This window comes from Capricornis sumatraensis, chromosome 6 (assembly GCF_032405125.1).
Source record: "Capricornis sumatraensis isolate serow.1 chromosome 6, serow.2, whole genome shotgun sequence".
In the NCBI taxonomy this organism is placed as follows: Eukaryota; Metazoa; Chordata; class Mammalia; order Artiodactyla; family Bovidae; genus Capricornis; species Capricornis sumatraensis.
The window spans coordinates 108,319,176-108,335,865 of NC_091074.1; the positions used below are offsets into that span (position 1 = coordinate 108,319,176).

Sequence of the window (16,690 nt, forward strand, 5' to 3'; positions counted from 1 at the left end):
ACATGTCTTTTTCCTCCCTGCCTGTTAACACGACACTATTATTTTTCCAGAGGCCGTGGATTTCCCCTTTTGTGCTAACAAAATATGCATGTTCCTCATGGGAAGGATGGTGTGGACGCTGACATAACTCAGTTGTAAAACAAGGAGAAATGTGAAAACCATTAAACCATTGACCCTTCGATTTATTTGCAAAATGGACTTGCTAAAATGGAAAGTTTCATTCATTAAACTCATTTTCTGTGAACTGAAAGCTATAAAGTAAGTGTGATCGATAAACTAGTGAGTCTAAGCTTATGTAACTCAGGCAGCATGGGTTTTCTTTCATATAACAGAATCCTTCGCTTTATTTTACTTTTGGCTACACTGGGCCTTGGTTGCTGCACGTAGGCTTTCTCTAGGTGGAGCGAGCGGGGACAACTCTTTGTTGTGGTGCATGGGCTTCTCGTTGCAGTGGCTTCTCATGTTGCAGAGCGTGGGCTCCAGGTCCGTGGGCTTCAGCGGTTGCGGTGCACAGGCTTAGTTGCTCCCGGGCATGTGGGATCTTCCCAGACCAGGGATCGAACCCATGTCCCCTGCATTGGCAGGTAGATTCTTAACCACTAGATCACCAGGGAAGTCCAAGATGGCTTTCACTTTAGGTGAAATGAGGATCCATTGGAGGATTTATTTGAGCATCATCTGACTTATTTTTTTTATTTTTTTAAGGATCACTTTAGCTGTGGTGCTGAGACTAGATATAGAGATCAGATTCATTACCAAAGGGGAAGGGAGTTGGGAGGTGGACAAAATGAGTAAGTGGGTGATCGACGGGTACTTTCAAGAAGTTTTGCCTTAAAGGGCAAGAGAGGAACGGAGAGGTAGAAGAAGAGGAATTTGGGCTCAAGGGAGACTGCTTTTAGACATGTTAGAACATGATTGAGGGCTGTTGAGAATGATCTGGAGACTGGGGAAAGTTGCTGAGGCAGGAAAAGAGAGAGACAATTGCTGGAACGACATCGTGAGTTGGGGAGTGAGGATGTCATCAAGGGCACAAATGGAGGAGAGTCTTCCGAGAGTGACGGCAGAGCCTGTGGGACCAGCGAGGAGGCTGGAGCCTGCGGTGGAGGGTGTGGAGGAGGCTTTCTGACTGCTAAATGGGAAGCAAGGTCAGCCACCAGCAGTGAGGAAGGGGGACGAGGCATTGGAAGTTTGAGGAGACAGAAGGTGTAATATCCTCTGAGACAGTTCAAGAGTAATTAAACTAGGGAAACACAGATTTATGGATACCTCTGAGGCCTCCCTACAATTTAAATTCATGAATCAAAAAACAAAACCAGACAACACGGTCCTATGTTTTCCTCCAGCATTTTCAGCTGAATATGTGCAGATACAGACAAGAAAAGTGTTGGATTTCATCTGAGTTGGGTTTTTGAAAGACTATGGTCATAGTTATTGATGGTGGAATCTAAAGGCTTCCCAAAGAGGGAAGTGAGGGCATGAGGTGGGGTAAGGGCAGTGAAAGGGTGATCGGATCAAAACAACATAAAAGGAATATTGTATTTTATGAATTGGGTTGTCTTTTATAAATTAAATCATATTTCCAATGCATGATGGAAAGTTAGCCACATTTAAAAACTAGGTAGTGAGTTTGCATATGTGAAACATCCTATATGATTAGGAATAATTATTTGCTGGTATTTCTGTTTACATTGTGTTTTCTTGTGTGTGTGTGTTATTATTATTTTTTTAATCAGGGTCTAGTTGCTTTACAAAGATGCTCAGCGTCACTAGTTACTAGAGAAATGCAGATCAGAACTACAATGAGATATCACCTCACACCAGTCAGAATGACCATCATCAAAAAATCTACAAACAGTAAATGCTGGAGAGGGTATGGAGGAAAGGGAACCCTCCTGCACTGTTAGTGGGAACTGACACAGCCACTGTGGAGTATATTGTGTTTTCTTAAAGCAAGTCACAGTATATCTGGAAGAAGCTAGATATAAGGCATTCTGAATATATGGGAGGGCTCTGAGCAGAAGCCGTGTTGTGACATGGGTCACTGGCCCAGCCCCCAGGCCCGGATGGGAACATGCAGCCAAGGAGTGATCCCTAACAGAAGTAGGGATCAGCGATGTGTCTGGTCAGGGGTGCAGAGACTGCTCACAGGGAGAAGGCAAGGCAGCTGACTATTTGGAACCAGGATCTGAGGAACTGCTGAGAGTTGAGGACAGCAGGCAATGGGAACGCCCATCTGGAAAGGGAGCAGGGTGGTAGGCAGTATAATAGAACCGCAAAGGAGGGGCAGCATGGAATTCCATCCATTCCTCCTGAGTTACCAAGCCTGGATTTGGAGGTGAGGCTTGTTGGTGGAATCACTGAGACTGCAGAGGTCGCTCAGAAGGAAGGAAGGAACCTGGGGGCATGGGGGGTGTTTCTTACCTTTGAACATCCTTCCCAGTGTGGTCTTCACTGGCCGAGACACTGGGTAGGATAGAGCCTGAGGATGGGGGCACTGACGGTCTAGCTGTAGAACCTGGGAAAAGCAGGGGTGGAGGAAGCGAGGAGGGGTTGACGAGGAACAGCTGTTCGCTTCCCTCAGAGCAGATGGGAGGTTTCTGTACCAGCACACCGTTTATAATTATCCATGGCAAAATGCGTGTTTATTTCATCTGTGGCCCCACTGTCCATATTTAACAGAAGTCAGGGCAGGGTAAGGGGCTTCCCAGGTGTTGCTAGTGATAAAGAACCCGTGTGCCAATGCAGGAGATGAGGGTTCGATCTCTGGGTTGGGAAGACACCCTGGAGGAGGGCATGGCAATCCACTCCAGTGTTCTTGCCTGGAGAATCCCATGGACAGAGGAGCCTGGTGGTCCTACTGCTAGGACCTCAAAGAGTCGGACATGACTAAAGTGACTTAGCATGCATGATAAGACAGGGTAAAGGGAAGCCACAGGTCATTTTCTTGGCCTCACTGAGCTTATTCTTGCCTAGGGCCGGTATGTATGTGTTAAGGTCATGAAATGCGGCGACTCTTCCTGGCATGAGTATTGATTCTAATGCAGTGGTGTCATGGTCTCGTCATGAGATCCTTCCATGTTTGAGTCTTCTCATCCTTGGTAAGGAGTTAGCATTACCTGGTCTCTCAGTAGCAGCAGATAAGAGGTACAGAAGTGCTTTGAAAAGCATGATGTAGACGCAGCTGGAAGGCTTCTGCAGTAGGTGGGGATACAGAAGCCCTAACCTTGCAGAATGAAGTGAGGTCAGCACAGATTAAGCAGACCAAATCAAATCTTTGATGGTTGAGTGATTTCTAAAAATGATTGTAGGTTGGCACAATTTAACAGGACTGCCCAGAGCAGCTGAAAACATTGTCCAGGACAGATCAGATAAAGCCAAGTTAGAAATTGGTTATTGCTGTAAATCAAGCGGTAGGCTATCACTGACCTAGATTTTTCCCAGAAGTTTTCCCACAGGAAGTGAAAGAAAAACCACCCAGTGGCTGCCAGGGCTTGATTTGTCAGGAGCTACACGAGGTCTACATGGCATTAAAAGATTGCCCATCTCTCAGCTTGCCCTAATGGGTTGGGGCTCATTGAATTCAAAGCCAGTGAGATGTGTAAATCAAATCTATAGAATAAAATGGCCAGATTTCAGCCCCAGTTGCCAGCGAGCTGTAACAGCCTCTGGTTGCATCATCCTTCCCTTAGCTACTAAGTGTTCAGCTTGTTGCTGAAACTGCTGCTTTTTAATGCCTCTCGCTGTAAGGTCAATATCTTCCCCATTTTCTGTCTCCCTTTAAGGAAGTAGGGATGAGAAATGGCATAAAGAGGAAGCTTGTTGTGGGCCCTGACCTGGGAGACCCAGAGAGCTAGTCCTGAACCCAAGAACTGGCTGGCTGCTCTCTCTCTCCACCAGAGGGTATGGGGCCAATCTGAGGGACCCAGGGATGTGGGAGCTATTCCAGAGCATCCTGGGAAGACCCAAGAGCCAAACTCTTCTCATCTTATGTCAGATCTGTGCTGTGTTGTGCTTAGTCGCTCAGTCATGCCTGACTCTTTGTGACCCTTTGGACTGTGGCCCGCCAGGCTCCTCTGTCCATGGGGATTCTCCAGGCAAGAATACTGGAGTGGGTTGCCATGTCCTCCTCCAGAGGATCTTCCCAATTCAGGGATCGAACCTAGGTCTCCTGCATTGCAGGCAGATTCTTCACCATCTGTGCCACCAGGGAAGCCCTATGTCAGGCCTGCAAAGCGTGTAATATACCACGCCTTGCACCCCAGCTGATCAAAGTCAGGCACGGTCACCACAAGATGGTGTCTGATAGTCCCCAGGATCCTCCTCACTGCTGTTGTGTCAGCCTTCCTCTCTCCCACATTCTGAACCCCTGGCCCTGAAGCTGACTTTGACTCCACCTTTGCCGTTTGGGTTTGTGTCACTACGATGACGGGGCCAATCAACGCTCCCTGACTCTTACGTGTGATGTCAGAGGAGTTTGGAGTGGCTTTGGTAACATCGGAAGGCACCCTGTTGCACGTTAGAATGTGGTGGGTGAGCATAGTTCACATGAAGCTAGAGATGCAGTGCACACTTGTACCATCACCTTGGCTCCATTGCACTTCTGGCCTTTTTCACCCATGTGCATGTGGAAGTGTAAATGTGTGCATACCTAAATGTACAGATGTCAGTGATGGAGTTTTCAAGGGAAGAAAAATCTAAGAAGCATCCAAGCACAGGCCTAGAAACCCTTTGTGGGTCTGAACATGATTGTGGTAGAATTGTAAGGCCCTGGCTGCCCTCTTTGTAGAACTTTGTAACAATCAGATGCCAAGCGATACTGAGAAGTGAGTGTCCGGTCACTGAAACAGTTGATTCATTCTTTTCATTTATTCATATGCAGAATAAATACTGATGGCCTACTGTGTGTTGGGATTCCCTGGTGTCTCAAAGGGTAAAGAGTCTACCTGCAGTGCAGGAGACCTGAGTTTGATCCCTGGGTTGGGAAGATCCCCTGGAGAAGAAAATGGCAACCCACTCCAGTAATCTTGCCTGGAAAATCCCATGGACGGAGGAGCAGCCTGGTGGGCTGCAGTCCATAGGGTCAGAAAGAGTCGGGCCCAACTGAGCAACTTCACTGTGTGCTAGGGATTCTAGGACAGCCCAGCAGGATAGATGGACTCGTTTTGAGGATTTACTAGATGATGCTGGCAGTGAGTATTCTGAAAGCGAGAAGCCTGTGGTGTTCTCGGGATAGGTACCTTGTCCATGGTCACAGACTAGTAAGTGACAGGGCTACACTTCGAATACATGTCTGTCTGACACTCAAACCCACCTATCAGTCACTAACCTGTAGTACTTCACAAGCATTTCCCTGTAGCTGCATGGCGGGGTAGAGACAGGAACAGTGAGAAATGAAGGTGGGAAAGTGGACCAAGCTTTTGCTAAGTAAGGGGTTTGGATTTTGTCCTGTAGGTGATGAGAGGCTCTGAGGGAGTGATCTAATTGCATATGCATTTTTGAGAGAGTGTCCTACTATAGGATAGAAAGTAGTTTCAGTTGGGAGAGAGAGGGACCACTCGAGGTGGTTTCATTGATCACATAAAGAAGTAGCAATAGTCCAAAGTAGGAGAATAAGGAGGTGGGCAGGAGGAACTGGGAGGTTTGGATTAACGCACATATGCAATTGATACTATGTATGAAACAGATAATATAATGAGAACCTACTGTATAGCACAGTTCAGTTCAGTTCAGTCGCTCAGTCGTGTCCGACTCTTTGTGACCCCATGAATCGCAGCACGCCAGGCCTCCCTGTCATCACCAACTCCCGGAGTTCACTCAGACTCGCGTCCATCGAGTCAGTGATGCCATCCAGCCATCTCATCCTCTGTCGTCCCCTACTTCTCCTGCCCCCAATCCCTCCCAGCATCAGAGTCTTTTCCAATGAGTCAACTCTTCGCATGAGGTGGCCAAAGTACTGGAGTTTCAGCTTTAGCATCACTCCTTCCAAAGAAATCTCAGGGTTGATCTCCTTCAGAATGGACTGGTTGGATCTCCTTGCAGTCCAAGGGACTCTCAAGAGTCTTCTCCAACACCACAGTTCAAAAGCATCAATTCTTCGGTGCTCAGCCTTCTTCACAGTCCAACTCTCACATCCATACATGACTACTGGAAAAACCATAGCCTTGACTAGATGGACCTTAGTTGGCAAAGTAATGTCAGAGAAATCTATTTAATGCACTGTGGTGACCTGAATAGGAAGGAAAATCCAAAAGGGAGGGGATATATGTGTATGTGCGGCTGATTCATTTAACTGTGCAGTAGACACTAACACAACATTGTAGAGCAACTATACTCCAATAAAAGCTTAAATCCAAATAAAACAAAAAGGTAGAGTAGCTGTGGAGATGCTAAAGAAGGCATGGGTGCGATAGTTTTGAGCTACGATTTTCAAGGTGATTTTAATTGACAGATCTTGAAACTGATTGAAATGTGATATGAAAGGTATGGAGAAATCAAGGAGAGAGCCAGGTGTCTAGCACAGCTAAGTGGATGGGTTGATGGTGTTATCCCTCAGGATAGGGAACATAAGACGTGTTAGTTACTCAGTCGTGTCTGACTCTCTGCAACCCCATGGACTCCAGGCTGCTCTGTCCATGGGATTTTCCAGGCAAGAATACTGGAGTGGGTTGCCTTTTCCTTTTCCAGGGGAACATAAGAAGAGGAATATATTTGAGGGGAAGTTGGTGAGTTTAGTTTGGACACGATGAGCTCATGATGCCTTTGGGACACACATGTGAGATGCCTGGTAGGCTATGAACATACAGGTCTAGGTCGCAGGATGGTGATCCCGTGTGGGGACTTAAAAATCTGCATTTAATAGTAACGTCAACCATGGGAGTGATTGAAGCTCTCCAGGGAGAGCATGTAGCATGTAAAGCCAACCTGATGACTCACACATTTAGGGATGAGGGTGGCCAGAGGAGTGGGAGGACGGTTAGGGCAGGTAGGAGGGTGGTAGGTGAAGATGAAAGAACTTTTCACGAAGGAGGGAGTGATGCATGATATTGAACGATGCTGACCGACAATAACAGGGCTTCTGGAAACTGTCCACTGAACATGCCAACTGGGAAGTCACTGGTGGCCCAGACAGAACAGGAGTGCTGGTCAAATCGAGTGGTGAGGTGTGGAGTTGAGCTGAATGCAAGTCAGGGCACTGAATGAAGACTGGCTCCCCACGTGGTGTGGTTGTGGAAAAAGAAAAGAAATGAGCTTTAGTTAGAGAGGGCATAGGATTTATATGGCTTCCCTGGTGGCTCAGATGGTAAGGAGCCTGCCTGCAATGTGGGAGACCTGGGTTCCATCCCTGGCTTGGGAAAATCCCCTGCAGAAGGCAATGACAACCCACTCCAGTATTCTTGCCTGGAGAATTCCATGCACGGAGGGGCCTGCTGGGCTGTAGGGTCCGTGGGGTCACAAAGAGTCGGATATGACTGAGCATTCTCTCTCTCTCTCTCTCTCTCTCTCTCTCTCTCTCTCTATATATATATATATATATATATATATATGATTAATATGGATTGTTTTTAAAGAAGTCTAATTTTTTTTTAATTTGTATGGGAAAAAGATTTGTACTGGAGTATAGTTGCTTTACAGAGTTGTGTTAGTTTCTGCTGTACAGCAAAATGAATCAGCTATATGTATACATATATCCCCTCCTCAGTGGATTTCCTTCCCATTTAAGTCACCACAGAGCACTGAATAGAGTTCCCGGTGCTATATAGTAGGTTCTCATTAAGAAGTCTAAATTCTTCGGTGAAAGAGCTATTTGAAAATAAAGAGGTGGAAACTACAGATGAGTGGAAGGATTAATGATGGCATTGGGTCTCTGAGAGATGATGGAATTCAGGGCACTGAATGAGCCTTTTATACACAAACAGAAAAAAAATACTTATTTTAAAAATAGGCTTATTTAAATATAGGCTTGCGCTGGGAAGGAAGTATCTTTTAGTGAAGCTACAGACTGACAAAGGGCAGGCACAAGGATTCCTGGACAGTGTCAAGAGCCCACCTGAGGTTGAAGACCATGGATTCGTAGTGGCTATCTCCTGCTGGGTTATGGTACCCTGCATGGATGTGGTACCCGGCATGGACGTTTAATCTTGGGGAATCAGGATGGGCACTGAACCCTGATTTGGAATTCTGCTAGATGGGTATAGCTAGATGGGGAGGTGAGCTGGTTGAGAATACAGGAAGACAGTGGTTGGAAATGATTGTTCACTTGATTCTAGCCAAAAAGAGATGAAACGGAAGAAGACAGCACAGCTATGATGAGTGGGGAGAAAATAAAGCCACAGATGAGGGGGCTTGGAGAGATCCTAAAGCACCCGTGGCGAGGACAAGCAGGGGGAGAGAGGGGAGGATGGGCGGCCGTGGCTGGAACCTGGGCCTTCGTAGCTAACGTTTCATACTTAGTGACGAGGCCAGATGTCAGCCCCCGGGAGGGGTGGTTGACGAGGGGAGATCAAGGTTATCTGAGATGAGATTGTCAAGGAACTGTGGGAATAATAGTTGGATGAGTCACGCACACAAACACTGAGGTCACTACGATGAGGGTGGGATTTGATAGGTATACTGTAAGCCCAGGGGTGACGTCATTGGTGGGTGTGAGGAAGTGACCGGAAAGGTCACTTGGTGACAGAGATGAGGATGATTAGAACAAGGGAATAAGCCAGACTTCCCAGCAGGACAGCTGTGGTCTGGAAGCAACACTAGGGAGTAAAAAAAAAAAAATCTTTGGACCTGCTGTTGATCCTGATACTATCTGCTTTAAAAGCCCATATTCTTAAAACTATTCTGTATTGTTCACTCAGTCTGAAGGATAACTTTCAGTTTACCTATATCTTTCTAAGGAATAAAAAAAAAGCTATAGGAAATAGTCTATTCTCAGCTTTATTCAACCAACTTTGTTCACTTCTACTGAATTTTCCAAATCAGCAAGTCCATATTTTTAAGACTAAATCTTACAGACAAATCATGATGGAAATAGAATGACCTGTACCACAAAACTCCTTAAATTATCAATCAAGCTAATCTTATAAATCTCTGTTTAAAATTTAGACTGCGGTGGACACTTAACGTGTGAAAACATTCCGGTTGGCACTTTTATGGCTTGGGCGCAGTTGCTGGCCTTATGGCCTGACCCGAGGCCGGCACTGAACTAGGAATGCCCCTTGTGTATGCATGATGCCCTGCTATTTGTAACACATGCTTGGCATCTGAACCTATCTCTTATGCTGAGAACTATCAGACCAGAGAATTGTTGTGTGTCACAAAGGCACCAAATGTAATCTTTATGAACCTCTCAAACTTTTATGATTCAAGATTCCATAGCTCTGTTACTCAGATTTTTTAATCTGAAAAACAAAAGCACAAGGCAAACATCTAGGTGAAAGTAGATGATATCAGCTGTGTACATTTGCAGTGGAAATCTGCCTGTGCGATGAGCTGTGCCTTGTATATGGGTTGAAAAATGGAATCCAGAGAGCAAATAGTTGGTTGCCTCAGAGTTCCTGTGTTAGTGTGAATTGCTCAGTCTTTGCGACCCCATGGACTGTAGCCCACCAGGCTTTTCTGTCCATGAAATTCTCCTAGGGATCCTCAGAATTCCTTAACATCATGGTGGTGACCGCTGAAAGTTTCATTCTGTTTTGTGACTTGACTTACAGTGAGGAAGGTAGCACAGCTGTAAACCAGCTGTAATTCATCGATACTTGGAAACAGAGTTCTTTTGTCTGTTCCAGACACTCTTTTCCCCTCTCCCTTAATTTCATAGACTTGGGTTGTTAGTGGGAAAGTAGTTGTTGAAATAGAGGTTCAGTCTTGCTGAGACTGCCCCTCACCAGGACTTCTGGGAACCCTCAAGTATTGAATTTAAGACAGCAAATCTTGTGTGTGATATGTGGCAGGGTAAAGAAGTCATTTCCTACCCGTGCATTTGACTTCATTCATAGAAACGCGCCGATTGCTGAGCTGCTATGTGCCAAGGATGGCCTTCCCAGCTATCTGGGATCATAAAGGGATGTAGCACCGCCTAGTGGAGGCAGTGTCTTGGCATGAAGTGAAGTGAAGTCACTCAGTCGTGTGCGGCTCTTTGCGACCCCATGGGCTGTAGCCTGCCAGGCTCCTCCGTCCATGGGATTTTCCAGGCAAGGATGCTGGAGTGGGGTGCCATTTCCTTCTCCAGTTTCTTGGCATGCATTCAGCCTTATTCTGTAACAAATACAGGAATGAATGTATTAAATGTGGGTAGCAGTAAACTGAAAGGTGTAAATAAGCCTTTCACAAATTTAATTTACTACACAGTAAATTTTAATGGTGAAACAATGACTTTGAACCACAGCATCTTATAACTTACAGAGGCTATGAGGATTAATAATATGAGAACTAGAATTGTGGTTACTTTTGAGTGATGGGAGAGGGGTTGCAGATGGGATGGGACACACAGAGAGGCTTCTGGAAGTGACTGGCGGATTCTGTTTATTTTGAATGGGTGATGATTACAAGGGTAGTGGCCTCAAGAGAGCTCATTAACTAAACATTGATTTTATAGTGTTTTCTGTATCTGTTATTTAATTGGAAGCTCAAACTATGGAAACTTTTGACCAAACACACCACCTCCTAAATTTATAGCCCTTTTCAGAGAAATTCCATAAATGCTAAGGCTTGTATGGTTTTGATACTTTATTTCATCATACTTTCCAAATAAGTTTTAAGTACCGATAATATCTGCATCGACATGCCTGTGGCATCATTCGAGCGTTAAGTTCTTTTCCTCAATAGACGTATCATGCTTTTATAGTGGACTGTGTATTTTTGTCCTATTGTGTATTTGAATATGAACTTTCATGTTTTCTGTGGCACAGAATTCCCCCTTCCAAGCTCTTCAGTTCAGTTCAGTTCAGTCGCTCAGTTGTGTCCAACTCTTTGCGACCCCATGAACTGCAGCACGCCAGGCCTCCCTGTTCATCACCATCTCCCGGAGTTCACCCAGACTCACGTCCATCAAGTCAGTGATGCCATCCAGCCATCTCATCCTCGGTCATCCCCTTCTCCTCCTGCCCCCAACCCCTCCCAGCATCAGAGTCTTTTCCAATGAGTCAACTCTTCGCATGAGGTGGCCAAAGTACTGGAGTTTCAGCATCATTCCCGCCAAAGAAATCCCAGGGCTGATCTCCTTCAGAATGGACTGGTTGGATCTCCTTGCAGTCCAAGCTCTTCAGAGAAGCCCAAAATCAGTAATGCCCCTGAAACAGCCAGTTGCCATGGAAATGACCATTTAGGCTACAAGTTCATTTTTGTGACCAGTCGGAGAGAGAAATGAAGAATTACTTAGGAAGGCGTCCATCCATTAGAAAAATCCTTTGCAGAATCCCAGCTTTTTAAAAATTACATTTCTTTCAAAAGTGTGGTGAACAGAGGCATTAGTAATGGTGACATATTTGACTGCTTCTTCCAAAGGTGAAAACTCCATTTTACAGGAGAAATTATTTAGGAGTGATATAAGTGAGAGCAAACCAACATAGGATTGTAATAGTAAATCCAACATCGTTTAACTCTAAGTTATTCAGTTGTAACAAAATTTCTTCAAGACACAATGCATTTTAAATTTCCCTTTAAAGGAAATCTCACAAAGGATTTCACATTTGTATAATCTAGATGAGAAATGAGAAAAGAGCAAGGAAGCTGAAAGACCCAAATTGATTCCAGAAGTGCTTGCCAAGTTTCCATAATGTCTCATCAGCTGTTTGTGGGGGAAGGAGGCTTGGGAAGAACACGGACTCTTTTCCAGGTTCTCAGATTAGGAAATGCGATTTTGATCTGGTTGAACTCGTCTTGTATCTCTCCTCATGTTTTCTACCTTATCCCAGACAGATCTGGCCTCTTGAATGAACAGGATGTGGTGTTAGCACACATTTCAGGGGCAACTCTTTTGCACTCATCGTGGAACTCCGCCAACCTCACAGTGGTTGGAATACACACACACATACACTCTGAAGAGAAGACTAAATTATAAGTGTGTGTGTGTGTGTATTGTATATATTGGGCTTTCCAGCTGGCTCAGCAGTAAAGAATTTGCCTATGAGGCAGAAAATGCAGGAGATGCCATGAGTTTAATACCTGGGTCAGGAAGATCCCTTGGAGAAGGGCATGGCAACCCACTCCAGTGTTCTTGCCTGGAGAATCCCAGAGATGGGGGAGCCTGGTGGGCTGCCGTCTATGGGGTCGCACAGGGTCGGACACAACTGAAGCCACTTAGCAGCAGCAACATCAGGAGTGACTGAGCGCGCATGTTATATATATTAAGCTGGGGGTTTATGTGTGTACTCCTTTTTTCCACCCTCTAGCACTGTGTATTTAGAGATCAACCACTTGGAGTTGGAATAAACTGTCCTTATTTGTTTGGTGTTGTGAGACAGTTTTGGGTGTTGTGAACCCAAAACTAAGTTTTCAAAGAAACATTAAAATTGAAGTGAGAGTGTGTGCCCAGAGAAACATAAATCAGGAAGGGTGTGGTGGTGGTGGTGTTGTTGTTTAGCATTGTTGGCAATTAAAAAAATTGGGGACAGTTCTATAGGAAAAAAGGAAAATGGCTAAACATGGTATGTTCATAATCTATGTTTAAATAATAAAGTAGATACGTATTTACAGACATGAAAAAATGTATGTACATACCTTATGTAAATATGTAAATAAGGGGCTGGGGATTTCAGAGAGGGCGGGAAACCGGGACTTGATCTTTTCTGTATCGTTTGTTGTTCAGTTGCTCAATCCTGTCCGCCTCTTTGCGACCCCATGGACTGCAGCATGCCAGGCTTCCCTGTCCTTCACTATCCCCCAGAGTGTGCTCAGACTCGTATCCATTGAGTCATGATGTTATCTAACCATCTCATCCTCTGCCGCCCCCTTCTCCTCTTGCCCTCAATCTTTCCCAGCATCAGAGTCTATATCATTAAGGTTTTTTAAATATCAAAATTATGTTCATATATTACTCGTATAACTTTAAAAAATCAAATTAGCTAAATTTAAACCTTTTTTGGAATCTACTTTCTCAGAGTTATTTTATTTTCTGTAGGGGTAAACTTACCTGTGTGGTTGAAGCTTTGACGGTAACCTGAATTCTTGGTCTTGTTGGACATTTTAATCTAAAGACTTTTTCAAACAAGGGTTTAAGGAGGAAATCAGTATCCTGTGTGTCTGTGTGGGGTGCTCTCCAGGTGGCATGCTATCATCTCAGTCCAATGTGTTGGTTGATTGCAATGGTTTAGGGCTCAGTCCTTGGAAGAAAAGTTATGACCAATCTAGATAGCAATTCAAGAGCAGAGACATTACTCTGCCGACTAAGGTCCGTCTAGTCAAGGCTATGGTTTTTCCTGTGGTCATGTATGGATGTGAGAGTTGGACTGTGAAGAAGGCTGAGCACCGAAGGATTGATGCTTTTGAACTGTGGTGTTGGAGAAGACTCTTGAGAGTCCCTTGGACTGCAAGGAGATCCAACCAGTCCATCCTAAAGGAGATCAGCCCTGGGATTTCTTTGGAAGGAATGATGCTAAAGCTGAAACTCCAGTATTTTGGCCACCTCATGAGAAGAGTTGACTCACTGGAAAAGACTCTGATGCTGGGAGGGATAGGGGGCAGGAGGAGAAGGGGACGACCGAGGATGAGATGGCTGGATGGCATCACTGACTCGATGGACGTGAGTCTGAGTGAACTCCAGGAGTTGGTGATGAACAGGGAGGCCTGGCGTGCTGCAGTTCATGAGGTCACAAAGAGTTGGACACGACTGAGCGACTGAACTGAACTGATCGATCCCTCTGTGACCACTGTTAGCTCAAGGCCCTTGTGGGGCAAGAAGATGAAATCATTAGATGCCAGCCAATCCTGGAACTTCATGGGAGCTCAAAAGCAGATGCTGTCTTATTCCAAAATTTCTTATTCAAGATACCACCAGCCCCAGACAGTCAATGGAAGGGACTCATTAAAAATGCTGGCAATGCTAGCTGCTCCTTTGTCATTTGAGTTCTGGCTACTAAGCAGATCTTATGCCCAATCAGAGGAAACCGCTGGTCTTTTTCAGTTGTCATCTTTGGAGGAATCCTTGGAGTGACTAGAGAAAATGGATCCAGACTCTTTCTTTGAATAGCAATTTGCACAGTCTATACTAATGGCTCATAGACTTGGTGTTCATTACTGACACATTATATGTGGGGGCAGCTATGGGTGCTGCCTGGACTTTTCAATTAGTGCATTACGCTGTATTCATTTACTTCAGTTTGCTGCTCCAAGCTTGTCCCAGCTGAGCTCTCAACTACCCCCAGGAACTCTTAGCTGTAGCATAGCATCCTGATTTCAATCTAATAAGTCAGTCTATTTCAGCCTCCTCAGTTTCAGATCAGTTTCAAAGTGCTGCCCCATTGCTGCACAAGGCATGGATACCATTTCCAACTCCAGGAACTGCCAGTGGAGGTGGCTGCCTTGTGAGCTGCCAGGTGGGACCAGGGAGTACCCAGAGCTGGAGCCACCTGATGTCTCCATATGCAGAGTAGGTGCCGAATATTATTCTTCAAATGGCTCAATGAACAAACATTTGTATAATCTGGAAACATGAATGAGTCTCCTCCCCTACAATAGAGCCTTTGTAACTGAGCTCCTGGGATGTACCTCATTTAGGAATCTCTCTGAGGCCATTGTGCATCCATCCATTCATACAACAAAAGGTGTTGATTAAGTACCAGATACTGTACAGATTAAGTACATGGGGATATGGTGGTGGAAATGGCATGGTCCCCACCATCAAGGACTTCACAATCTAACAGAAAAGAGACACCGGGATAAGTGTGGGGTGTTGTATGTCCCCGCGGATTAATGGTGTTGCTTTCCCTGTGTTCACCGATCAGTAAAGGACTGTTGGCACCTGTTTAACACCTCTACTGTCTTCATCTCCTCCCTGACATTACTTTGTTGAATGGGGAGCCCATTCTCTTAGGTACCTAATAAACTCATCTGCTTGTGTAAAGAAGTAAAATGCCTCAGATTCCACTGCTTAGGATGAAAGTTTAGGACCAAAGGCATTCCATTTTTTTTTTTTTTAAAGAAAAAATAGTTTTTCCTAAGCTAATGTTTTTCCTTCTAGACCTGGGTGCCCTTCTCTTATTCATCCTCTGCCTGAGCAGCTAAGAGATTTGAAGGGTAAACTAATACCAGACTCAGCATGTTACATGAGAAATGTATTAGTTAGAAGCCTGAGGTTCTACGAAATAGAGACCAGATCGAGCTAGCTCAGGGAGAAAGAGGTGCATTGTTATAAGAGATGCAGGGGTGTCTTTCAGAATCAGAAACAGAAATGTGTCAGGGCTGAAGCAGAGCACCAAAGCTGGGAAGCAGGCAGTCACTGGAACCATTTCACTGTCTTCCATCTGTTCATCTTTTTCACCCATCCCTCTTTTCCCCTTCCCTTCTTCCTCTCTCTTCCTCTGCTCAACATTTCTTTTTCTGCCTCACTGCCCCTGCCTTTCTGTTACATGTGGCCAGTCAAATTTTTCTGCCCTACAGTTTCTCAGTTGACACGTCACAAGTCCAGCCTCAGCAGAGGGACTCCCTTCAAACCAGATGTGGTTGGGGACCAGGGTCACATTGTTCCAAAATGGTTCCTGCGGGTCATGCTTCTGGATAAGCATTACCTTCTCGAGAAGGGGGACGCAGTGTGATCAGGATAGACATGCCCAAAGGTGTCTAATGTGCCTGGGCCTACATACACAGACACACTTGCAGCTCAGACACCAAAATCTCTTCCGTGATGGCCACACGTTTACCTAGAGATGATCCAGTGGGTTCTGCCCTGAACCTGTGTGAGACGATATGGTTCAGACTTGAGCTGCAGGATTCACAGGGCTCTTGTGGAGGTTCTGGGAACAGTTCTGAACCTGAGCCAGGGATACCTGGGATCTGGTCATGGATCCACCAAAAAGTAACTCAGGGATCTTGGACAAGTTCTCACGCCAGCCGAACCTTCATTTTCTGTTTACGTTGAGAGTCACAGAGACAGCTTTCAACAGTGTGAAGGGCCATAGTAATGGAGAAGGAACAGCCATGTCCTCTCTCTAGTACTAGAGCAAAAAGGATGGTAAACTAAGAGTGGTCACAGCGGCTGAAGAATCCAAAGAACTTTCTTACTATCAGGCTGCACAAACCCTAGAACTGGCTGCTTTAATGAAGCTGGCATTTCCTGTCACTAAAGCTCAAAAATGATCTACAAAACGGAGATATCAACCCATTTTTTTAAACAATTTTATTTCACATAGGAGCAAATGGGTTAACAATGTTGTATTGATTTCACATGTACGGCAAAGTGATTCAGTTTCACATATACATGCCTCTATTCTTTTTCAAATTCTTTTCCCATTGAGGTTATTACAGAATACCGAGCAGAGTTCCCTGTGCTATACAATAGGTCCTTCTTGGTTGTCTGTTTTAAATATAGCAGTGTGTACATGTCATTCCCAACTCCCAATCTATTCCTTCTCCCAGGCTTCCACCTTCATAACCATGTTTGTTCTCTATATCGGTGAGTCTGATTCTGTTTTGCAAATAAGTTCATTTGTATCATTTTTTTATATTCCACATATAAGCGATATCATATAATTTCGTCCTGCTC

The 16,690-nt window shown here is 45.0% G+C and overlaps 1 protein-coding gene across 1 annotated transcript in view; it reads left to right on the plus strand.

Moving 5' to 3' along the window:
- Positions 1–7,050: 7,050 nt before the first annotated feature.
- LOC138080812 (paralemmin-1-like) overlaps positions 7,051–16,690 on the plus strand; it is a 115,659-nt gene continuing 106,019 nt past the window's right edge. The window contains exon 1 of the mRNA XM_068973653.1: positions 7,051–7,155. Coding sequence (XP_068829754.1) covers positions 7,051–7,155 — 105 coding nt within the window. The remainder of the gene's footprint in view (positions 7,156–16,690) is intronic.